The sequence below is a fragment of the Calidris pugnax genome, unplaced genomic scaffold (assembly GCF_001431845.1).
Source record: "Calidris pugnax isolate Ruff unplaced genomic scaffold, ASM143184v1 scaffold86, whole genome shotgun sequence".
Taxonomy (NCBI): domain Eukaryota; kingdom Metazoa; phylum Chordata; class Aves; order Charadriiformes; family Scolopacidae; genus Calidris; species Calidris pugnax.
The window spans coordinates 991,876-1,018,024 of record NW_015090843.1 but is presented as its reverse complement, the minus strand read 5'-3'; the positions used below and the strand labels follow the sequence as shown (position 1 = coordinate 1,018,024).

Sequence of the window (26,149 nt, the reverse complement as noted above, 5' to 3'; positions counted from 1 at the left end):
AAAGACAGTGAAAATTTGTGTGGGTTATTAGTTTGTTTAGATTTACATATTTATAGTGCTGTCTTGACTGAGTGGTTTCTGGGTCTCTACAGGGTGCAGGCTTGACAAGCAGAACAATAAAGTCTAATTGCTAACAAGGTTGAAGGCCTGTGAGAGAATGCCTGGCTGGGAAGGGTGCAGATATAACAAGGCTGCGCAACATCCCTTAATGACTCTCACCACGTGTCGTATTGCAAATTAGCATTACAAATCCTGGTCATTCCATGAAAACCTGTAGGATTTTAGAAGAGGTTTTCTATTAATATTTTATTGTCAGGAATGTAACATTTGGTATTTTAATGTGTTTTAGTTGCGAGATCAAAGCACCACTTAAATGAAGAGTTGTGTAATTCTGATTTTGGTTTCAGGAGAATATGTAACTTTAAGAAATCAATTTTTTTCTTTCTTCTTACTGAATTAGAATAATCAGAGCAATTTTAAAGTGAAGTTCAGAGCAGATGAGTTCAAATACATCAGTCTTGCATTATGAGATGTTTTAGTATTGTGAGCAATGGTTTTGTTAGACACAGATTCGTTACTTACATGGACTTTCATTTCTCAGTGTCAATGCAGCTCGAGGAGAGCCTTGAAGCACAAAGAGTTAACGTAGGAAAAAATAATTTTGATGGCAAGTTAAAACTCATTTGTAGCAGGGTTTGGATTGCAAGTGAACGTGCTCTAGAACTTATTGAAACTCAAGACACCATTTTTAAGAATATTTTGTATGTTCTGTGTTCATCTCACTGCCCATCAGTTGGGTTCAGCCTTCAGAGGAGGACCTTTGCTGTAGCTTCCCTACAAACCTCATAAAATGTGTAATTATGGCAAGATGTTGTTGTGGTTCAGGCACCACAAACTAGGACAGATGTGCTTTGTTCATTACATGGTAAGGTTTTGTCTCCCACCTAAGTTTCTGCAGGAAATTAGAAGCAATATTAAAAATGCTGCAGTTGTTCTGCTTGCCTGATTGTAACAGTAAAGGAGACAAAATTGATTCCAGTTTATGGCCCCATGTTTCAGTGTTATTCAGCAGCACCTGTTGGCTGACAGCTGTTGGGGATTATTACAGGTTTATTAGTCATGAGCAGGATAGCAACAGCAGTAAATAAGATTTAAACTAGCTACTGAAGGAGTTTGTCTAAAAGATGTAGGCCTTTTGATAACTGGATAATTTTGAATGTTAAATTGGAAACAGGATACATCCATGGATATACATGGGAAATACATGTAGTCTTCATACATATACCAAATTCTGTAAAACTCTTCTTCTAGGCTGTATCACAAGGGGGTGAGCAAAAATCAGAATTCGCCAAGGCCAACAAACAGAAGAAATACTTTTTTGACCTTTAAGTTCTCAGTCCAGATGAAGTGAAAAGGTGTTGCTTCGTGTAACTCCTTACCATATGCACACCTAGAATGTGTAAGGATATTATTTAATCAAATCATTTCAACATCAGTGTTACTCTTTGAAATTTCAGAGATTTTTCAGAAGCTTGGAGAGTAACGAGGGATCGTATCTATCTTTTGTATCTTGAATATGAGTGTTATTGCTATAAGGTTACAACAAAGTCAAAACTTTCATGGTTCTGTTGGAGTCTTTGAATATTTGCAGGAATCAAAAAGTAGATGTTGTTAAGAGCTTGTTGTGCTACATTGTTTAAAGAAACAAAACCAAACCCCTTTAGCTGGGGGAAGCTTCCAAAGACCCATCTCACTGTGCTTTTTGGAGAAGCTGATAGTCATATGTTCACAAAGCACAAAAAAAAAAAGCCCAGCCTCTCATGACTCAACAGAAAATTGTACTGGGTTTTCTTTTTTATTAACTTTGTTTGGTAGGAAGGTGGTATTTTGTACCAGTATAGGTTCCAAAGTGCCCGTTTAGTTTTCTGTGAGACCACATCTGTTCTTGCTCATTTTACATCCTTCCTGAATAGCTATTGTTCTGCCACTTAATTGTTCTCTTATTAGCCAAGTCTACAAATCCTAAGACATAAAAAGCCTCTTCCTTAGGAATAACTTTAACTAACTACATTCATCGTTTTGATGACAAGCCAGTCACTAAATCTCTGTTACTTATTTAAAGGTCTTCACCCTTGCCACTTGCCTGCGGGAATGTTTGAAAAGAGCTCAGATGTGGAAAATAATCTTTGAATTTTTTATATTTCAGTTGCCTGCCATTCCCACGCCCCTTTTGTATGGCTCCAAAGTAATTTTATCTTTTTAGTCCCATGACTTAACCAGCTTTTGTGTGATTAGTCTTTATCTGGTAGCCATTCTATATGTAAATGAGAAAATGTTCTTTTGTGCTATGTCCAGTTCACCATTCAGTCACTTAAAGAATTTTTACCGCCTTTGAGCAAGCAAAAACTCTCACTAGGAATAATGTTCTTCAGCTTTTAGAGTTCCAGTTTTAACTGAATTCTTGTTTATGTAGATGGATATTATCCAGATTACCAGAGAACTGGGGAAGCTGGAGATGGGGGGGTCAGGTAGAGGGGTCACAGACAATCCATAGAGGGTACACTCATTCTTTTTGGAACCAGTTGGTCAAACTGAAATTGCAGCTTAATTTTAAGGTGATCTTCTCAGTGTTGTTTTGTTTTTGTGTTTTTTTTTTTTTTTTCCAAATCCTTCATAGATTAAATTCTGAGGGTGGGTTATAGTCACAGCAAGGAAAAGAAGGAAGAGTGCAAGTTTCCACAGCTTAGGTGGCAGTGTCAGTCAGCCACCCACCCAATGTAGATGACACACCATTCCTGCTGCCGGGAGGGTTCATCTGTGATGAGGTTCTGAAAAGAGTGTGCTTAAGCATAGATGGGAATAATCAAATTGAATTCAGTAGTTTGTCAAGTTTGGGGCTTAAACCATCTGGAGATCTGATGGTTGCATTTTTTGACAGAAACTTGCTGAGTGACTAACAGTGGGTTTGTGACTCTGTTTTCACAACTCTATCAATAAATAGATAAATGGACACAACGTGTGTGTCTCCACAGTTGGCCTGACTTAGCCTGTAATGATGTACAATTAGAAAAAGGGGAGAACCTTCCCTGTCCCCTTGCCTTCCTACAGACTTTGTCCCCATCTCTTCTGTGTGGGTGTTGCACGTTATGTGGTGGTATCGTGAGTTAGGTCACTGTCCTTGTCAGATACTCGATTTTTTTCCTTAGGTGCATGTGTAATTCCAACTTGCTGTGCAGCCAAACGATTTCCACAGTTGACAAAAGTATGGTAAAAATGTGTGGATGCGGGCAGAAAGGGAATCTGGTATTTTCAGTGCTCAAGATTGATTTAAGGCAGCTGGGAAGCTATGGACTAACTGGAGTAGAAACATGAAGTATGCAAAAGAAAAGATTGCTAGGAAAGAAGGCTGCTACTTTGCTTTTCCTCAGCTAAGTAAAATATCATCCACGCTTTGGCATTCTTTTGGATTTTATTTCCATTCTTTACTTGTCCATATATGTGACATAAAGCAACCTCGGAGAGTGTCTTTCAGTAGAAAGTGGTAGGATTTACCACTTCCCTGAAAAGAAGTTACCTCATTAGGAGGAAAAAATTCTTTAGTCAGATAACAGCCCTCAGCTGCACAAATGCTTATGTCAGCAAAATATACAGAGCCATATAATAAGAGTATAAATAAAGGCTGGGAAGTCAGTGATGACCTTAGAAAAGGCCATTATAAAAACGTTCACTAATTATACCCTCAATGTGTGTACTACAGAAGCAGAGAAAACTTCTTGCTGAAATAAACTATAGCAAGATAGTAGTTAGACTGGCTGGTTCTCATCAAGTGAAGAAACAAGTGTATGTGTCTCATCAGTCAAACTTTGACTTCATCTGACTGCTGGCAGCTGGAACCAGAAGATATTTGAAACTAAGATGCAAATAGCATGGTGGGTTGGAACTGGATGATCTTTAAGGTCCCTTCCAACCTGAACCATTCTGTGATTCTGTTCTGTGATTCTATAATTCAAATTCTGCCTTGGAATGTTACCAATTTTAAATGAGGCCTGGTTAAGACATAGCACCTAAATTCTGGCTCATAGAATCATGGAATTGTCTAGGTTGGAAGAGAGCCTTGGGATCATCGAGTCACAATCATGACTTAATTATGCAGAATTTCCCAACACATGCTGACTTATTCTTCCAATTTAAATATACCCTTCATGAGACTATCAAAATGAAAAATCATTGAAATGCATTCTTTTTTTCCCATCTCTGTTTTAGCTGAATTCAATTTCAATTGCACGTTCTTCAGCTTCCTGGACCAATTGTATGTCTGTCTATACACAGTTTGAATTCCATGTGGTCCTCAGGATCTCCTCACAGAGATGACCGTTTCTCTGTCATGTAAGAGATGTTTAGGAATGGACACCAGCACCTGCATGTTCTTAATGGTTTTAGGTTAGACTGTAGAACTAAATAAAAATTTGGTACACAGTATTCCTACTTAACTGTGGTGGGTAAACTTGGGTCATCAGCCCTGCGTTCTGTTGGTATCACTACTTTGCTTCATTATCCGGTACTTGGAGTTAATAACTTTGATTAACTCTTGTAAGTAGCTGATGCTTTCCCCAGCACACACACAGCATAAGTTATATCAAAATATATTGTGGAACTATGTACGTAGGTTTAACTTGGTTCTGTGTTGGGTGGTGAAAGAGACATGTTCTTGTTACTCAACAGAAAAGGTGTGTGGAAGATTGCAGACCTGTGCAAGAGCCCCCTGTTGGTTTCCTTGATGTCTTAATTCAGCACAGTTTGGACTTAAATTTTCTAGTCATTTTTGCTGTGCTCAGCACTGTGGTATCTAAGTGTCAATTAAACATTAACTGCTGGTGGGGGAATTTCCCCACAAAGGGAATTCAAGGGAATTGTAAAATACCTGATAAATCAATCTGTAGATCTCAAAGTTCTTTTACAAAGGGAATCGAAATCATTGTTGTCTTTTTCAAGTGATAATGCAGGGGACACAGAGAGAGGATTTCCTGTGCTTAAAAAGAAAATGAAGGACCTTGTTGGGTTTCAATCATTAGGCTTAAAAGAATGCATCATGAGAGGTGTCTTGGGGTGGTCTACCCTTATTTACTTCTGTCTGTATGTATGTGTGCTTGCTCTCCCTAACCAGATAGGTGGTGTGTTTCCAGAATAACAAGTGTCCTTTGCCCTCCCTGTATCTCCTCAGTCAAAAAAAGAAAGGTATATTTTTGCTCTGTTTATTAAAGTACTAAGAGATACCTTTAGATATTGCTACATCATGAAAAAAGTACATATGTAAATATATTTAATTTTTTTTTTTTTTTACCTCTAGATTTCTTCTTCCAACGTAATTTCCATATATTTTATAAAGCAGGGTAGGTATTATCTCCATTTTACAGATGTCGAAAAAGAGGTTTAATGTGGGTCTTGCAATAAGCCAGTAATAGAGTTGGAAGCAGAACTTTGATATTTTGCCTTCCAGACATTAATGTCATTGATTCATATCTGTATACTTTGTGGCAGAGGAATTTTTAAAAGCTATTTCGATTTCTTTTAACTTAAACCCCACAAAAGAGACAGAAACTGAGTGAAGCAAATCCCATTCTTTATGGAACTCCACATGAAAGAAATTCATGGGTTTTGTTTTGGTTTTGTTTACAAGTACAATGCTCTAATGGAAAAAAAAAAGTTACACTCTTAAAAGCAGGTTTATAGTAAAATGGAAATGAAAAAACACAGTTACATGAAAATTGTGTAAGAAAAATGTATGTAAATTTTTGGGGGTTATGTTGCCAGCACCATGTGTTATCTACATACTGTAGATGTGAGTGCCTCCAGTTAAAACCAACGGATCTTTTTAACTTGCCTGAACACCCTTCAGATTCCCTTCCCTCAAAGCCTCTTTCTCTAGGTATTGGCAATTCAAAGGTTTATCTTATAGATTTTTGGCTCATAGATATACTTTATATCTCTTCATACTTTATATCTCTTCATAATCGCACAGTCTATTTTCATAAACTGTTCCACTTAGAAAAATTTCCTTTCTCATATGTAAGGGCTTTGCTAAATAGATATTTTATTTTATGTTTTTCTGCCTCTCTTGTCCATGGAGCTGCCCTTGGCCACTGGAGCCCCAGTAGGAAAGGAAGCATCAGGGGGTGGGAAGAGGCTTCCGTGGCCAGGACCTGAGTGTCATGGGCACCGAATGGGATGTGGGTACAGTCAGGGATGGATTGTAATCCTTGTGTTAAGATTTTCAAAACGGGCTGCTAGGAACTTGTACAGTTGCCAGCTTACTCAGTATCACTGCTTTCAATTTTGTGTTATCCATAATCTCATCAATTTAACAATCCTCTGAAATCAGAACCTTTAATATCATTTGTGAGGGTCTGCAGTGTACACAGTCGGTACCATGAATGTGCCTATGATGTGTGAACTTCAGTGCCCTTCCTTGTGTGCTCCAAGGGGAATGTAGATAGAATTGTTAGGAGCAAACTTGCTGTGCCTTCATTTTATGAGCAAAGTACAGCAGAGGACCACAAAGATGATGAGGGGCTTGGAGCACCTCTCTGATGAGGAAAGGCTGAGGGGCTTGGGTGTTTTCAGTCTGGAGAAGAGAAGGCTGAGGGGGAATCTGATCAACCCCTATAAATACTGAAAGGGTGGGTGTCAGGAGGATGGGGCCAGGCTTTTTTCAGTGGTGCCCAGGGACAGGACAAGAGGGAACAGGCACAAACTGGAACATGGGAAGTTCCACCTAAACATGAGGAGGAACTTCTGTGCTTTGAGGGTGGCAGAGCCCTGGCAGAGGCTGCCCAGAGAGGTGGTGGAGTCTTCTTCTCTGAAGACATTCAAACCCGCCTGGACACGTTCCTGTGGGACCTGCTCTGGGTGGGCATGCTCTGGCAGGGGGTTGGAGGAGATGATCTCCAGAGGTCCCTTCCAACCCCGTATCATTCTGTGATTCTGTGAGCAAGGAATCTGTTACCTGAAAATAATTGCCCTGAACAGCAAACAACTGTTTGTTTGGTTTGGGTTTATTGTGTTTTGGTTTGATTTTGGTTTTAAAGATGTGCCTTTTGGTTTTCTGTGAGTGCAGATTTTGTCACCTGGGGGTTAGTGCAGGTTTGACTTGGGTGTAGTGAGCTCCAGAGATTGGGAGATACCCAAGTTAGAGACATGGATGGTGTGTGCCTGTAACCTCCATGACAGCAGTTTTTGCACCTATTTGTCCATCTTGAACATACCTGCTTGCTGCCTGCCGTATCCAGATCTCTCCTTAAAGTTGATAAAAATAATAACAGTGACAAAATAATGCTGCCTGCATTTAGGAGGGAGTTGGGTCCATTAGGAGCATGTGTCTCCTCAGTCCTGCCTTGCCATACAAAGATGGAAGCCTTCACACACCCACTGCCTCAGCAGGTTTGGTGGGGTAGGGAGTATATGATATTTATCCCACAGATTACTCTCTTAGCTTTCTTTCAGATGAGAGCATAAGAACTCAAGTCTAGTCTCTATTTAGAGATTATAGTCCCACGTGGTGCAGTAAAAGACTTCCTGCTGTCTCTCTCCTGCTTGCTCGAGATCAACTGTGGGATAAAAATAGTCAGTAGAATCCAGTTAAATTAGGGGAGAAGGGTTAAAGCACAGATAGATTAAAAAAACAGAAAATAGAAAACTCGAAGGTGATGAAATATTAATATATTACATGTTTTAGTCAAGCCTTGGAACAAGATGGATTCACTATGAGCACCCCCAAAAAATAAACAGAAAGTGAAATTCTGCTACATGACAGTGGGGGAACTTTTCTTTGATCTCAGCTGTATTGACGGTGACACTATTTAAGAAAGGGTAAAGCCCAGCAATGTCATTTTACAGAGAGAAACTGTGACCACAGGAAACCCCTCTACCAGCCCGTGTGCACTGTGTCCCTCAAATCCCGCGTCCAGGGCAGGTGGGCGTGCGGGTGAGCAGAGATCTCACCCCAGGAATATTGGTGGGTAGTTCTAATTTGAGTTGAGTAGTTGGCTGAAGATGACCCAAGGGGTTCTTTTATAATATGAAGAAATAATTGAAATGTGTATTTCTGTTATCTTTCCAATAACCAGATAGCTTCTCTGTTTCTAATGAAAGAAAATTTCCTGTTACAGGATATTAAACTGATCTCCACTCTTATGAATTTAATAATTGCCTGGCATATGAGCTTTCATTTTTTTTCAACAAGTGGATAAAAACTCATAAATAGGGACACTTTTAGGCAGGGCTGGAAGATTTATAGGGTAGAAAATATTGGGATGCTCCCTACTGTGGTACAAAGTCCCCGGGGTTCCTGCTGGTGTGCTGACTTCTGCCTGAGACCTGCCTTGGTCCTGCTCTAGGAGCAGCTGAATGCACTGCGAAGGTGCCAAGTGAACTGTTGATACATAAGGAGTAGAAAACCAGTTGTATTCTGTGTTTGTTAATGCTGAGGGGAGTTGTCTGGAGCCCTAAAATAATCATTGTTATATGGAAAGACACTGGGCAGATTTAAGGATCAGTGTTTGACGTTTCAAACAAAGTTAACACAGAGACTACATTGAAATGGCTGCTTTATACCCAACTTTTAACAGGTTCCCTGTTTAATACAAACATGGAAAACTCATATTTAAATGTAGATTAAAATAATGATATACTTACAGTATTAGTTCTCTCCTTTAACAACACCTTCTATTAGTCATACCATTGTGGAAAAGGTCCCATATTGAAAAGATTTTCAAACATGAATCTTTCAGAGGGAATTAATTTGTATATTTTTTTACAGAACCTTCCTTTAACTCAACTTAACTGCAACCCGCCTGGATGCAGTCCTGAGTAACATGCTCTAGCTCTAGGCAATCCTGCTTCAGCAGGGGAGTTGGACTAGATGATCTCTATGGTCCCTTCCAACTCTAGAAATTCAGTGAAATTCAGTGAAACTCCCTTGTGTAACACATCAACAAAAGCAAAGACTAATTATTAATTATGTTTGGTGATAGGTTGTAGGAAGGTTCAAATACAGTATTGGTATTATTAGGATATCTTAGAAGAAGGCAGAGACTTGACACTGCTAACTTTTTTAGGAATTTCAGACTGGGGATTTGTGGTGGTAACGTCAAAAATTTCTCTTAGGCTGGGAATTGGGAGTGGGAATTTAAGGAGACAATACACCATATTCCTCCATAACAAAAGCTGGAATGTGTTTGTCAACAGAACTCTGCACCTTATTTTCAAAACTATAGATTTGAGGAAGCTATTTAGAGAAATAACTAGACAATGACGGATGTTTCTTTAGTAGAGTATACAGACGAAATTTTAAAATGAAAACTTTCAAGTGGAGAGATGTGGCTTCAGGCTTTTTGCTCATTGCTGATTCTACAGTGGCCAGTGCACAGCTGGAGTCTTTTCCACAGAAAATTACCCTGCAGAAAATTCTCAGTCTGTCCCGCTGCCCCTGCAGAAATTTTACTGGGTCTACCTTGCAATTTTGTGTTTTGACATTGGAGTGATGGCTTCTGTCGTCCTTCATAGAAGGAGACTTTTTATTTTTTCCCGAGTGTAAGGAGAAGATTACAGTCTTTGTATCCTTAGTAACCAGAGCTTAGTGTGTGTTCCCACCCAAATTTATTGTGCAAAACTTTCCCCTCATCCTTCCTGTCTTTGGGAACAATCTGTGACTTGTTTCTTAGGGCTTTTCTTTATTGTCCAGCTTTTTACTGTTTATAGCTATTCTGTTTTCAGCCCCTGAGATCCCTCTATGCTCTGCTGCTGCCATTTTACCTACTGCTCTTCTCACCCCGTGCGAGGGGTACGGTGCCTCTCCAGGTGTCACCCACGCACACTTGGATCCTCTCGTGCTCTCCTCGTCTTCCTGCTCCCCACATCAGGTGTGGTGGCTTAAAAAAAAATTAACTTTTTTTCAAAAGCAGAAAGGCCACCAAGACTGGTGTTCTCTTTGTCACCCTTTCCTCTGCATTTAGGGTTCACCAAACTAACTGTGATACATCTCCTGAGTCGTCTTTTATCCTTTTCCTTTGCAAAAGGGTCCCTCTATTTTCTTCCCTGTAGGAACTTATGGTTTTTACCTTTTCTCTCTTGACAAAAGCTGTATTTATTCCCTTGTTCTCAGTATCCCTAAAAGGAGCTGCTCCTGCCCCATCTCATGTATCAAAATCCCCCCAATTCTGCACAAAAGCGTGGTCTTTTTATTTTTTCCCGAGTGTAAGGAGAAGATTACAGTCTTTGTATCCTTAGTAACCAGAGCTTAGTGTGTGTTCCCACCCAAATTTATTGTGCAAAACTTTCCCCTCATCCTTCCTGTCTTTGGGAACAATCTGTGACTTGTTTCTTAGGGCTTTTCTTTATTGTCCAACTTTTTACTGTTTATAGCTATTCTGTTTTCAGCCCCTGAGATCCCTCCATGCTCTGCTGCTGCTGCCATTTTACCTACTGCTCTTCTCACCCCGTGCGAGGGGTACGGTGCCTCTCCAGGTGTCACCCACACACACTTGGATCCTCTCGTGCTCTCCTCATCTTCCTGCTCCCCACATCAGGTGTGGTGGCTTAAAAAAAAATTAACTTTTTTTCAAAAGCAGAAAGGCCACCAAGACTGGTGTTCTCTTTGTCACCCTTTCCTCTGCATTTAGGGTTCACCAAACTAACTGTGATACATCTCCTGAGTCGTCTTTTATCCTTTTCCTTTGCAAAAGGGTCCCTCTATTTTCTTCCCTGTAGGAACTTCTGGTTTTTACCTTTTCTCTCTTGACAAAAGCTGTATTTATTCCCTTGTTCTCAGTATCCCTAAAAGGAGCTGCTCCTGCCCCATCTCATGTATCAAAATCCCCCCAATTCTGCACAAAAGCGTGGTATTTTGTTGGTGCCTATCTGCAAAATCCTGATTTCTGCCTATTCTAAGTCTCTGTACCCGTTCAGATCCCTCCCTTCTTCCAATTTTTCACTGATCAAGAAATCATTCTCTTCAGTTCTCTGTCTCTTAGTAACTAGACTCCATGGAATGGATAATCAAGTGTATTACCCTACCTGGAACGCATTAATGGGTGCCTTTATCAGCCAGCTCTGTTGGGTGTGGATTTATACAGTTACAGGCAGTTAAACCTCTAGCTCTGATTCTTTGTGCCCCTCCTTCCTTTCCTCTTTCCCAGGCCAGTAAATGATGCAGAGGACACTATGATTTTAGAGTTAGTTTTTATTCTTACAGCCAATTACACTTACAGCTATGCCCATAAACGTTACCAACTTGGGTAGCTCTGATTCTTTGTGCCCCTCCTTCCTTTCCTCTTTCCCAGGCCAGTAAATGATGCAGAGGACACAATGATTTTAGAGTTAGTTTTCATTCTTACAGCCAATTACACTTACAGGTATGCCCATAAATGTTACCAACTTGGTAAGTCTACAAAGAGCTTACATTTCAAATATTTTTTGGTATGGGTGCCAACCAGGTACATCTTGTCAATTCTATTTCTAGAAGTTCATTATGTGCTGTGGAACTGTGAGCTTCAGTGGGTGGTTCTGGTCTGTCCAGAGTTAAGGAGTTAAGGTCTCCACAAAGGGAGAGGGCTGTCACCTGGAGTCACTGCAAGCAGCTTCTCTTAATAGGAATAAGCTGCAGAAAAAGCTGTCGCTAGACACAAAGCGTGGGGGACCTGGAAAACTTTTTATTTTTTTCTGGCATTTTCCTAACTTTCAGAACAGTGAGGCCAGCCAAAGGAAAACCCAAGAGATGTCTGTTTGCTTCGGATTTCTGAAAAACAAACCGTTTGTTCTCCAGCTGAGAGTCCATTGCTAAAACCTTTAATCATGCAAACAAATGTCATACTAGTGACAGTAGTAGCACTGAAGCTCGTTAAAATCCTCCTGGAAGACCTGAAGGATGCCTTTCCTTGATGTGTCATCCCATGCATTTTTAAAGCAACGTGCAGGGATTCATCTGTGTGCGGTTCTGACTGATTTTAATGGAATGTAGAGATGTGACATCTGTGACAGCTCTGAGCCCACTTCTATACAGAAGAAAAGGAGGGTTTCCACTGATACACATAGGCACAGCTTTACCAGAGAAGTATTAAGAGATACTAATATAATTTAATTTCCATGAACGGTAAAGTAAATATGTGTAGGGATGTTCAAGCTGGCTTATATTCTAAGCCAGATGTCTTTGGCAGTTCCGAGCAGAAACTGTACAGCAGGTTGCACATTTTATCTCTAATTCTAAACCAGGGTGTGTTGTCACTGGTTCGCTGACAGCCATCTGCTCGGGCCTCATTTGGGCTTCCCAGGCAGTCACAGTTCAAATTAGGGGACAAAATATATGTAAGGGAGGGAAAATATTTGGCTGCTTTTCTCATAGAGAAAATAAATATTACCACATATTGTTTAAATAGTCTTTCTTACAAGATATATATTAGAAGATACTGAAATCATGTGAAAACTCTATTCTCTTTATGCAACAGGAAGAATTTTAGACTCTCCTGCTACTGTGACTACAGATAGAGATGCATTTTCTATTAAATATCTATATATATCATATATATAGTCTATAAATACACTATTACAGTATATGTATAGTTTATACATACACTATTACAGCACTTGTATGTCTAGCCTGTATAGCCAAAATTGTCTCAGTGGTATCCAGTGATAGGAGGTAATGGGCATAAATTGCTAGCAGAAAATTCTGTTTAAACCTAAGAAAACCCTTATTTTTACTGTGAGAGTGGCCAAACAGTGGGATCTGTTGCCCAGAGAGGCTGTGGAGCCGCCATCCTTAGAGATACTGGAAATTCAGGGGCATAGTCCTGGGCAACCTGCTCTAGTGGCTGTGACTAGTCACTGACTAGTTGCTCTAAAGTGACTCTATTTGAGCTGGTTTGGGACTAAATCAAAGGTCCCTTCCAGCCTCAACGATTCTTTAATTTTCTGAAGACGATGTTAAGAACTGCATAGAAATTGCTCATCGTGGGTCTCACATTTTACCAGAATATGTTAAAACTTTTGGTGTCCATATCAGTATGTGTTAGTGAAGCATTACAGCAGAACAGCGAGAAGTAATTCAGTTCAAAGAATCAGAATTGAACTTAATGTTTATTCAAACTCATCAGTTGAGAGAAACACACTTTAAACTATTTTCATCTGAATCCTCAGGGTAACAGTAAGTGCACGCAATCTCTTACATATGGTAAGATCAGTTTTTCCATTTGCTCTTTGGTTTAATAATGTCAAACTGGGTTTGGATTTTTTTTGTCAGTGCAGATGATGATGAATAGATGGATGACTTTCATTAGTCTCCGTAACGTGTCTTTTGTTGCCTCATGTAAAAGAACACAGCAGACATCTCCCTCTTTCTGTGTAAGCTGACAGCAGTGGGGACTCGGGGGCACAGGAACTAATTCTTACTCCACGGTGTGGTTTCAATGGACATTCACTTTGAAGTTATTGCAAAAATAGTAATATGCTTCATATTCTTTAGTGTCTAAGCCAATGTATAGCAGGATTTTTTTCCATAAAACAATAGCTTTGTGAAGACCAAAGTCAGCAGTAAATTGTGTCTGGAAGCCCATATTTTTCCAGACTCTATTCTACCTTCGAGAAATTTTGATTTTTTGGGTTTTTTTCGATTTTTATTCAGTGTCAAAATCTTCCCCCCCCCCCCTTCCTTCAGTGGGGTGGAATTGGGATAGACAAATCATACATGTCTTTTTCCCTCCCTCTCTTAGCAACTGAGGGAAGTGCATGAGTGGGGGGAACCAAACCTACAATGTCTTCTCTGTGTGGAGATGCTGCTGCTCAGACATGGGAACTGGTCAAAATCTTCCCCCCCCCCCCCTTCCTTCAGTGGGGTGGAATTGGGAGACAAATCATACATGTCTTTTTCCCTCCCTCTCTTAGCAACTGAGGGAAGTGCATGAGTGGGGGGAACCAAACCTACAATGTCTTCTCTGTGTGGAGATGCTGCTGCTCAGACATGGGAACTGAACAAAACTGGACGTTTTTACTTGTATCTTGCAATTTGGGAAAGTTTTAAATTGCTGTGTGCTATCTAAGACCAGAAGATACGTGGTTTGGGAGAATTTGTTTGCAGTAGATTAGTGTTGTCTCTCCGAGGTCCTTTTCCTTGTTAGGCCTGCTTGGCTGAGCAGGACCATCCTACTGCATGGCAAAGGTTTTAATGAAGGTCATGTGGCTAATAAATACAAGGAAATAACTGTAAAGAGTGCTGCTTGCTTCTTCATGCATAGTGCATTCCTTCTACAGATTAAGTATTTGTGCAACTAGGATTTTGTCCTTTAAAATTTGTGCCAGAATACAGACATATACTTGAAAATCAGTGGGTGCCTGACTCAAACTGGGCATGTAAGTACCTCTGAGAATGAGATGTCCATTAAATCTTTGTGCTTTGGGGTTTTGATTCAGTGGGAGTTCTGCCATGGATGTCAAGGAGATAGGGTTTCATCTTCACCTGTATTTTCCCTGTTCTGCTTTGCAAAAAACTTCCTGTGACAGCTCTAGGAAAAAAGAAATTCATTACGAAGCGAGGAGAATGCTCTTATATTTTATACAGTAGAATATTGGGGTAAGCCGACAGCAACTTTTTCACTCAGTCTCCCAATCTGTAAAACTGATTGTGTTTTGCTATTAAAATCAGCCAAGTCCCGACAGATTCCAAAGGCTGTAAGGTGTGGAGAGGCAAGGTAATATTCCTAGATAATCAATATACCCTTTTTCAGATGCATCTCTTACTGTGTAAGGATTATAGTTAGCTTTGCTATCGATCTTCTTCGGGTTAGCCTTTATACTATGTCTTTTGTGTTGATGTTAGATACGCAGGAGGATGTACGTAACGTTACTCAGTATGAAGAGAGAAAATTACCCAAAAGTAAAAGCCACCTCTACCGCTGAACATCAAAAACTACATTTGTGCTTTCTTTGGAAGGAAGGAAGGATGGGACTCCCTGGCAGGGGTTTGGGGCGACGGGCAGAAGCGGGAGCTGAAATGTTTGTTTTCTGATTTTGTTTTCCTCTGGACAAATGGGCTTAGTGTCAGGTTTTTTCACTCCGCGAGCTCTGTTGTGTCTGGACAGCTATTTCTTCAAATTGGGCTTATTTTCTAGTTGTATAAAACTCTTCATCTACATTGTGGATAGAGTGCATTAAGTTGTTCCCCGTGGTGCACAGCTGGAAGCTATTCTGTGCTGCAGCGTTTTGTTTTGTTTTGTCCCAGTTTTTTCTCCCCACTGTGTTCCCACAGCCTGGCACAGCTCCGCGCTGCAGCAGACGAGGCTCGCTTTTTCCAGTGACACTTCTTAGAACATCTCAAATTGACATATTCTCTTTTGTCTTTTTAGTACAAATTCACTGGCAAACGGCTCTGCTTGACTGCACGAACGTTTCAAAGTACTCTATAGACTGGGAAGATTGGCTTGAAAAGTTAGACATATTTAGGCAGGCTGTTTTATTTGCTTCTTTGAAGAGACTAGGGATATTTTGAGAAGATTGAAGGAAATATTCAGTGCCAAATATTGGTCTGTTTAGAAGAGAGAAGAGGACTATGCAGGTCTTAACAGAGCTCTCTTTGTAGGAGGAAAACATTTTCTCAGTTCTAATGCTTTAATAAGGCACAAAGAAATCTCAGAGCTGGTAAACCAAAGTTTGTCTTCTATCTTGGAAGTATTTAAAAAATACTATTAAAAAACAATAATGATTTTTTTTTAAGTAAACACTTTGCTTATGTGTGTAGGGACTGCGATTATTTATATTAATTTTATCCTTTGTAGACAGGGTGCTGATCTTATCACTGTGTAATCACAATCTAGACATTAAATAACACTGAATGCAAAACTCCATGTGCCAACCATTTTCTGTCAAGAAGAGAGGTTACAGAGCCTTCTGTCAGAAATCACAGTGGTCTTTCTCCTAATTTTCTTTTCTCTTTCCCAGTCCCCCCCACTCAGTTGGCCAGTTCCTTCCTCTCCATGCAGAGATCTCTGCTGTCCCTTCCATCTCCTGTCACTAAGGTGGCTCCTTGTTCCTCCCTGGAGGTGGCTGCTGGCCGCCGTGCAGCAGCAGAAGCCTGACAGAGGGTATAATCTTGATTTTGGTTCTTCCCCTGTGATTCCCACTTTCACTGTAACGCTGGAGTATCCACTGAGACATATCCCACCAGTTACTCTATAGATGGAGGATGCTGATGTGATTGAAACAGTATTTGCAGCTCTAGATGGGTTACGTGAAGGGAAGGAAAGAAAGACGTAACTGTCAGAATTGGTAAATAGTAGGAAGACTAATGTAGGAGGTAATTATTTTGTTTACATTCATATCTATTTTCAGTGCCCCTCCTTTGCTGTAGCTGCTCTTTGACGTATTTTAAGGGTAGGTTACCCCAGTGACTATCCCCACTTCATAATGAACCTGTAATCCCCATTTGGCAGCTGGAGGTGGAGTTAATATCTTTGATTTCTCACTAGAATCACTCCATCCTCTCTCAGCTGGGGAAATCAACTTGGTCTTGCAGTGTGCTCTGAAGGTCAATCAAATAGCGCTGTTTGGAAGGAGAGTGAGAGTGAGATTAAATTCAACAGCTGACAGGCTTTATGGAAATGTCTTGTACCTGCTACTCCTGTAGCTTCTGCCGATCTCAACTATTGCAATAAAACGAGTGGAAAAGCTGTCAGTTTGGCAGGCGCAGGCGATAGGGCATGAGACAACAGGGCAGGGTGCCAGGCAGCAGGTTGGTGGGGTTTATTCCGCTGATACTCATTGAGCTTTTGCAAGCTGAAGGTTGGGGAGGAAATGGGAAAAGTACATTAAAGAAAACGCGTGAAGCTGGGCTGTTATTTTCCTCCGTGCGATGAGATTGGGAAAACACAAGAAAGTGAATTAGGTAATACTGCTTTGCAGAGAACTGCGAGGAAATTACCAGTCAAAGAGAACATTCTGATGGTCTGTTGAATACATAGACATTAATGAGTCCTCTGTGGATACAAGGTAATGATGGGAAGTAGCATAAAGGACAGTGGCTGGTGGAAAAAATGAATATTGGCAAAATATTAAGGTTTCATTAGCAATGCCACAGAAAATTAAGGTTATTTTCTATTCTATTTTGAGTGGACCTTGATGTTGGGCTGTACGTGCTACGAGCCTTAGAAAGAAACAACTAGAGGTGTGTATTAGAGGCAATATTGGGGAAAAATGTGAAAGAAGAGAATGAGTGTAGTGATGCCTCCCTGGATAAAAGCCTGCAGCAGCCAGTGATGTAGGGATGTTCTGAACTGACAGTTGAACAGAAAGCCCTTCATGTTTAACAGCCCCAGATGAACCTTATTCTATGTATTAATCTAATTGGTTTTTAATCCATTCCCGCTTTTTGGATAAAAGCGTTTTATTATAGAATTTATTCATGTGTTCTAAAATGTAATTTCTATCACACTGAAGAGCAGTTCCATTTATGAACAGAAAAAAATCCCAATGAGGAAAACTTCTGTATAAGTTGACTCAGCAGAGAAGGGTAACTAAACTTACTATGATCACTTCTAAATGTTCACTTGCTAAGCCCATTTATGATTTTATATACAGTTATGTCATTTGATACATCTCCCCATCAGTTCTTTTCCCAGCAGAAGACTTACAGCCAATTAATGTCCACATTCAGAAGTTCATCCACAGCTGTGATCTTGTCACTCCTTTCTTCACCTTTTTAAGTTCTCCCATGTCCTTTGGGAGTTAAGAGATAAGGAACGTCATACAGGATTTCAGGTGTCATGACCAGCGATAGGACATGAGGAAACGGAATGAAGCTGCATCAGGGGAAGTTCAGGTTGGACATTAGGAAGAGGTTCTTTCCTGGGAGAGTGGTCGGTCACTGGAACGGGCTCCTCAGGGAAGTGGTCACAGCTCCAAGTGTCAGAGTTCAAGGAGCATCTGGAAGATGCTCTTAATCATACTGCACAAACACACCATACTGTGACATTTTTCTCCTGCTCTTTGTGGTCTGTCCTTGTTTTGGTTATCCTGAATAACTTCTATTATCAATAACCTCTCACTTTTAACTTATTCTCTAAGTTACTTATGCAACCATTGAACAAAAGAGGATTCAGCAAAGTTCGCTGTGGTTTTCCAGTGTTATTTCCCATTTTCCTTTTTTTGTTGCTGTTACCTCATGAGAGGTCATTCCCTCATGTGTCATGAGAGCTTAGTTCCTTTAATGGCCCTTGTGCAATCGTGTCAAAATCTGTTTGTTAATGCAAATCAGTGACTCACTTATACCTGTACACTTGCCAAGGGCAGCGAAGAGCAGCGAAGAGTATTGATAGGGGATCACTTGTGAGGCTTCTGCCATAAAACGCTGATCCCAAACATCCACAGTTTTTTTCCAGACCTGCTTTGATCCAGGAACCACTTAAAAACTGATAATTTAAGAGTGGTTAGCACTTTGTTACCACACCCTACTTAATTAGAACACTGGCGGTGTAAAACTTGAGCACGTTGAAGTTGATAGGCAAAAATAAGATGTTCCTGCTGATTTGCTGCTTTTTATTTTTACCAGTTTTTGTCTAAAACTGTTTCTTTGACAACGTGTGCTAAACTTACTGTCACTAATTCTGTGGAGAGTCGAGCAGCTTTCTTGATTACCTTTGCATGGTACACCACTTCAAAGAATTGTATTAGTTTCTGTGTTATTTTCCTTTCATACTTTAATCACCTGTCAACACTAAACAAACTATCTATCAGGCTTCCATGCTCCAAAAGCTCCATGGAATATGTTCCATGCTTAAAAACTGAAGGGAAAAGTAGGAAGATGACCATGCCTATTTCTTAGGTGAGAATCTGAGACTTTTTCTCTTCATGCAACAGAAATCTGTTGAACATTAGAAATTGAATCCAAGCTGCTAAAACCACCATCTAATTACCAGCCAATCTTTCCTACCTATTTCCTACATGCAGTTGCTAGAATTTTGGTAAAAATGTGAATCTCTTATTTTTTTGCCGGTGACACAAAGGAGGGAAAAGATTGATGTAGCTGGCAGTCGAAGGGACTAGAATTTCTTTGCTTGCACTTGAGCTACACAAAATAGAGATAATGTGTTTCTGACTCAAGGCATTTTACCCAGTCTTTGCACTGGAGCAAATGATTACTGAAGGTATTTGACAACAAAGAAAGAAGAGCTGTCTGTAATTATATCAGATTGTGGTTTTGGAAGTATTTCATAGCAGAATGCCTGTAGAATTCAAGATGGAATTGATAACTACAGAAATTTTACAATTTAGTGAGAAATTGAATTTTAAGATGCACAAAATGAGTACTCCAAATTTTAAATATTTCTTCTGTAGGATTATCATCACAAAAGATAAGGGAAAATTATCTAAAAAAATGAACTGTGTTATCTTGAGCTCTCTTGCCTTTTTTCCCGGTGATTAATGATCGGACAGATGTACATCTTAGAAGGGGTAAACAGTGTACACTAGCATCATGAACAGTCACATTTTTGTTTCGTATTCAAAGGGCCTAACAAAAGGATTCAAGACAATGCTTTCAAGGCCTTTGACATGGTCCTCCACAACATCCTTCTCTCTAAATTGGACAGAGATGGATTTGATGGGTGGACTGTTCAGTGGATCAGCAATTAGATGGACAGTTGCATCCAGAGGGTAGTGGTCAGTGGCTCAATATCCAGATGGAGAGCCGTGACAAGTGATGGCCCTTGGGGGTCCATACCAGGACCAGTACAGGTCAATATCTTCATCAATGACATAGTAGGATCGAGTGCACCCTCAGCAAGTTTGCGGATGACACCAAGCTTAGTGGTGCGGTGACGCATCTGAGTGACAGGATGCCATCCAGAGGGACCTGGACAGGCTGGAGAAGTGGGCCCGTGAGTGTTGAACCTCATGAGGTTCAACAAGGCCCAAGTTGGCACCTGGTTTGGGGGAACCCCTGGTATCAGTACAGGCTAGGGGGTGAAAGGATGGAGAGCAGCCCTGCTGAGAAGGGCTTGGGGGTACTGGGGGGGTAAAAAGACAGACACGAGCTGACAATGTGCACTCGCAGCCCAAAAAGCCCCCCACACCCTGGGCTGCATCCCCAGCAGCGTGGCCAGCAGGGCAAGAGAGGGGATTCTGCCCCTCTGCTCTGCTCTGGGGAGACCCCACCTGGAGTATGGCATCCAGCTCTGGGGCCTTAGGACAGGAGAAACATGGACCTGTTGGACCAGGACCAGAGGAGTCCATGAAGATGCTGGGAGGGCTGGAGCCCCTCTGCTGTGAGGACAGGCTGAGAGAGTTGGGGTTGTTCAGCCTGGAGAAGAGAAGGCTCTGGGGAGACCTTATTGTGGTCTTTCAGTACTTAAAGGGGGCTAAAGGAAAGATGGGGACAACTTTTTAGCAGGACCTGTTGTGGTAGGACAAAGCTCAGTACTTAAAGGGGGCTAAAGGAAAGATGGGGACAACTTTTTAGCAGGACCTGTTGTGGTAGGACAAAGCATAATGGCTTTAAACTAAAAGAGGGGAGATTTAGACTAGATATAAGGAAGAATTTTTTTATAATGAGGTGTGGTGATAATCTGGAACAAGTTGCCCAGAGAGGTGATAGATGGAAGCATTCAAGGTCAGGTTGGACACGGCTCTGAGCAACCTGATCAAGTTGAAGATGTCCCTGTTCATTGCAGGAGGCTTGAACTTGATGACCTTTAAAGGCCCCTTCCAACCCAAACTATTCTATGATTCTATCATCTTCTGTATTGCTAGAAATTTGTACCTTTGTTGTGAAAGTATTATATATATAAATTGCTGGAAAGTAATGTGAATAGTATTGCTTCCTCCATTCCATCGGGATTGCACATCAAATGTTCTTTAAAAGCAAAGCCTTATTTTGGGCTATACAAAGCAGTATCATAAACTCAGAATATCTCAAGTTGGAAGGGGCCCTTAAGGATCATCGAGCCCAACTCCTTGCTCCTTGCAAACAACACTTGTTTTAAAAAAGTTCACATATGTAGTTGTTGATTGTATTTTTTTTTTTTTTATCTGAAGCTGCTCTGCATGTAAGAGTTTACCTGAGAGCGAAATTTTGTTCTAATTGAGGAGTCCCTTAAGTACTCTTCATTTACTTATGTCTCTTAAACCTAAAATTTTAGTTAAAATGTAGAACAATAGTATGATTTGTGTATAGGCATATTTGGAGGCTTTTTGTCTGTTCTTTTTAGCTGATCCATTGTTTTTAGAAGGATTTATCCCCCTGATGCCATGCACTGCAATTCCTTGCATATAGGAGCATTAATTCCTTTTAATGAAGTTCACTTTTGAGGGAGTAAAATACTGAACTCCAAACCAAACGCCAGACTGTGTTAAGACTAAATGATTACTGGCTCTTACACTATTAACTTTGTACAGCCTAAAAAGAGAATAATGAGGCTGTGAGTCAACAGAGGAAGTTCCACAGCTACGAATTCATCTACCCAGCTAATGCTTACACAGATTTTTACCGTGTGTCCCCATTGTAGAAGGCAGCAAATATCACTGAATGCATTGAATAGAGATGCAAGAACAAGTGTATAGATTTTAAAATGTGATGAAAATGGTCCGTAATCTATGCGGAAGGAGGAAGCTACACGATCCATAAAATCTCAGTATTGATTGTACAAATTGGACAGGTTAGGAACTAATTGCCTTGCTCAAGCAGGATGTTTAACATGGTTTTAATGTGAGCCTGAGAGTCAGTAACTCACAGTGGCAGAGGACGGCTGTATCATGACCACCCTAGCCTGGTAATTAAATGGCATACAGGTTAATTGCAGAGACAAGCAGGAGACTGGAGTTAAAGGACTGAAAGGAGTCAGTTGAATAGTGTTGTCCATCTGCAGAGGAGGAAAAGGAAAGTCATTATAAAAGGTGCTTTGTCAGTGTACAGTAATCACAGATTCAGTTTCCATTCAGTTTCCATTAAAGCCTTGTTTTAAGGTTGTAATAATATAAGAAGGTTAGAAGCTGAATGAATTACAGAAGGGTGGGTTTGGGGCCAGTAGAAATCATCATCAGATAATTCTGCAGATGATCCCAGTCCATACCTGAGATTTTGTTGTTGTTTTGGTTTAACCTGCAGCCACGGCAAATTACGCTTTCGAAGATGCAAAACTGATTGATTTAATGCGAGAGCCTAATGTATACGTTCAACACATCATATCACTTTGTCTCTGTGGATCAATTTTATCACGGCTCAAAGGTTTTGATCAGGATTTAGTAGGAAGAAGAGTAACCCACCTTAATGATTGTTCTTCATACGGTTTATAATCTTTATAGCTTACTGCTACATAGAACGCAGTTCAGCAGAGCACTCAGACATGTGCTTAAGTGCTGTGCTTAATGAGAATTATAAAACATCACTCAGCATCTGCACCTGAAAAAAATAACAACAGTAACTGTCATAAGAGATATAGCATTGTATATATTATCCTCTTCTTGAGGAAAGGGAAGCCACGCGCGGCAGATGCTATTCATGTTGCTGCATGAATTACTGGGCTCCTCTGATGGCAAAGGTGACTGTGAGGTCCTGGGCAGAACAGTAATGTGGTGTAACACAAGTGATGCAGGCTGTGAAGGAGAAGCTTTCCTGTGGAGATGTAGGCAGAAAAGAAGAATATTAAGGAGTTTTCATAGGCAATTTGCATACAATGTTTCAGTGTCCAGTAGGGTAAGGACACAAGGTTTGATTATGAAAACAATAATTCTGTGATGCTGTGCATGTTTCCATATTTTACTTTCTCCTTTGCCGTCCTGCTGTTGTTAAAGATATAACCAGAAGGTACTGATTTGAGTTTTAGAAGGGACCGAGGAGGAAATGGCTTTATTCCAGTGTCTGTATTCTGGATTCAAAACCAAAGTTGTTGGTATTTTTCTGTGCTCCATAACGTCCATAGCTGTTGAAAACCAAGCCTTTTGCTTGAATGCCACAAATGGATGATCAGGGGGATGGAGCACCTCTGCTACGAGGACAGGCTGAGGGAGCTGGGCTTGTTCAGCCTGGAGAAGAGGAGGCTCCGGGGAGACCTAATAGCGGCCTTCCAGTCCCTGAAGGGAGCCTACAGGAAGGCTGGGGAGAGCCTGTTTAGAAAGGCCTGCAGTGACAGGACGAGGGGCAATGGCTTCAAGCTGGAGGGGAACAGATTTAGGCTGGAGATTGGGAGAGGGTTCTTCACTGTGAGGGTGGTGGAGCACTGGAACAGGTTGCCCAGGGAGGTGGTTGAGGCCCCTTCCCTGGAGATATTCAAGGAGAGGCTCGACGAGGCCCTGGGCAACCTGGTCTAGTTGGGGGGGTCCCTGCTGACTGTGGGGAGGTCAGACTAGATGACCCTTGGAGCTCCCTTCCGGCCTGGGCAATTCTATGATTCTATGATTATGATTGTGCTGCTAAATTCACCTTTGTTGCTTTTGTTGCTGATTTTGTTTTGTTTTGTTTTGTTGGCAGGATTGTTTCCCGCGGTGCTGAACCTGGCTACGAACGCCCTCATCACAACCAACGCCACCTGTGGAGAAAAGGGCCGGGAAATGTACTGCAAACTGGTTGAACACGTACCTGGACAGCCTGCACGCAACCCCCAGTGCCGGATTTGCGATCAAAAGAGCAGGGTTCCACACCGTACGTCTGCCAGTTGCATTTTGTTCCTTTAAAAAAGACTTTTTTCCAAAGTTTGTAGATACTTAGCAAACAAAAAGTGTAGGTCGCTGGGCTGGTTACTGTGAAACGCCTTTCTCTTTCTTTTTAAGTTAGTTTACACATCTCTTCCTTCGGTATTTTAAAATCTCTATCTATTATGTTTACTTCTCAAACTGAACTTTCTAATTCAGATAGTTAGAAGTGGAGTACCTAAATTCAGATTTAGGAAAATTAAGTACTTACAGCTGTTATTGAATTCTCTTGATACCTACTAACCGGGACTGAAAAGCAGCTGACTTTAACCTGCATTACCTATGTGTGGAATTTGAACATTTGGGGCAATCTAAGCAACATCTGAAATTTCGGTTTAGCACCAACTCCAGTGTTATTTCATTGTATTCTGTTTTTTTTTTTTTTTCTTCTTCGTTTGATATTAATTCAGTTTCACTGTGTGAGCAAAAAGGAGATAAGATAATGGAACGCTGCTTGGTTTAATTGCTTAGTTTTTAATATTAAAATTGATCTTTGCTAACACTGCTTTCTTAAAGACTACCCGAAAGCAAAACCAGTTTTCAAGTATAAATTTGTTAACGTCTGCTTCAGAGATGCATATTCCTAATTGTTGGGAAGATGAGCACTAAGAAAATTTCTTATTGAAGTCATAGGAGTTTAATTTCATGTGACCTTGCAGTGGAAGACATGAATGGCATTAACATTGTTGGATTTTTGTGACTATATTGGTTCTGTAGATGGTGGAGGCTGCAGAGACACTTAAGACAGGTTCTAATGCAATAGAGAAACTGTAGGAAGAAGCACAGCTGCAGAAGCATAGAGACAATTCCTCTTTTTTTTTTTTTTCCAGCTGTTTCCTTCTGAAACCTAGCTCAGATGGATTTATGCCTCATGACAAAACACATTTAAGCATGTTCTTAAACCACAGAAAAAAAATAAAAATAGATGGCATGTAATCTACTTGTTAGTTCTAGACAGGATGAGCTATCTACGGCTGTAGCTTTCCAGATGGAGGCTTGTTTAGCTTTTCCTTAGAAAATTCCTTCTAGGGCCAGAGTTATTTTACTCATTACAAAGTCTTTTCCAAATCGCTGAGCTGCATCTTCCTCACAGAAAGTCATGTTAATTTTTCCTCACTTCAGGCAATACGGGGAATGGATTATTCCCTTTTTCTTGACAAAATTCTTTTATTTAATTGAGGGTTGATGGCGTTGCTGCTCTGTCTAGTTTCTACATTAAGCTTTACTTTCATTCTCCTCAATGGGTTGTGTTTCCTAGAGCTCTTAACAGTGCAAATTGGACTTCTCTGAATTCTCTCTGGAGATTTTAATCTTTTTTAGATTTACCTGAGCTCTCAACAGTACTGCTCAGAGATGCAGGTGTGCTTCAGAATGAACAGAATATGTTCCTGTCTCCATGTTTTATGTAGATATTCCCCCTTTTTAATAGTGTCACTAGTTGTCCATTATAAATCCCCACATGCTTTCCTGCTAAATGGCTGTGTATCCATTTCCTCCCCATCTTGTACTTGGGAAGCTAATTATAATTGCCCCAGTATAGACTACTCCGTTGGTCTGAACACAGTTGTAACCTATGTTTTTTTTCCCCAAGTTAGTTTTCTAAATTTTGACATTGTCTTTAGTTGCAGCGAATGCCACCTTCTGAGGAAAGACCATGTGATTTTGTAACACTATAAGCGTTCCAATGGATTTGAATCCCATTCATTCTCCCATCAGAATGATTTATATCTGTGCCCTTACTACTGCCCTCTTAAAAACTTGAGTCTGCCCAGCTTCCTAATGTCTGGTCTTTTGTTGCCAACCACAACTCATTTTAAAGTTTTTTAAATGTTCATTTGGCAGAAGGAAGTGCCTTATTTAAACAGAGATGGCTCATTAATAGGAGAACCATGTAATGTAACCAGACTTTAAATGATCCCCCCGGAATGTGCGAGTCTGGAGTGCCTCCCCTTAATTACTGTAGTAGGAAATGAACACAAATTCTCTGGTTAATCACATGTGAGCCCAAATTAAAGAGCACAGTTTGATGGGCTCACTCTGTAAGTTCCTCCTCTTGCCACCATCAGGGAGACTGGTCCTTGAAGTGTGTTTGCAATCCACTCCTTTTTGCAAATATTGTATTATTTTCCTTTCTCTTTTAAATAGGCAAAACATGTCAGCAATTAATCAGTGTTTTCAAATTAATTATGATTAAACTTTCATAACAGGGATTACAGTTAATTGTTGATTCATCTCCTAACCCTCCTGCTCATGATTTATATCAATTTCACCTGAAGAGACTTAGATCTAAATTTCCAATTAGACAGCTTCTGGCCCAATCACCCAGGAGTTTGATTTGCAGGTGATTTTTGCTGGCACTCACTTAAAGCCAAGGTTTGTGATGATGACCAGAGCTGGGGGAGTTTACAACACATAAAGCATGGGTGTA

At 40.6% G+C, this 26,149-nt stretch overlaps 1 protein-coding gene across 1 annotated transcript in view; it reads left to right on the top strand.

Moving 5' to 3' along the window:
* Positions 1 to 26,149, top strand: part of LAMA2 (laminin subunit alpha 2) — a 412,919-nt gene that overhangs the window by 82,186 nt on the left and 304,584 nt on the right. Inside the window, exon 2 of the mRNA XM_014942611.1 lies at positions 23,501 to 23,671. Within this exon, the coding sequence (XP_014798097.1) occupies positions 23,501 to 23,671 (171 nt within the window). The remainder of the gene's footprint in view (positions 1 to 23,500; positions 23,672 to 26,149) is intronic.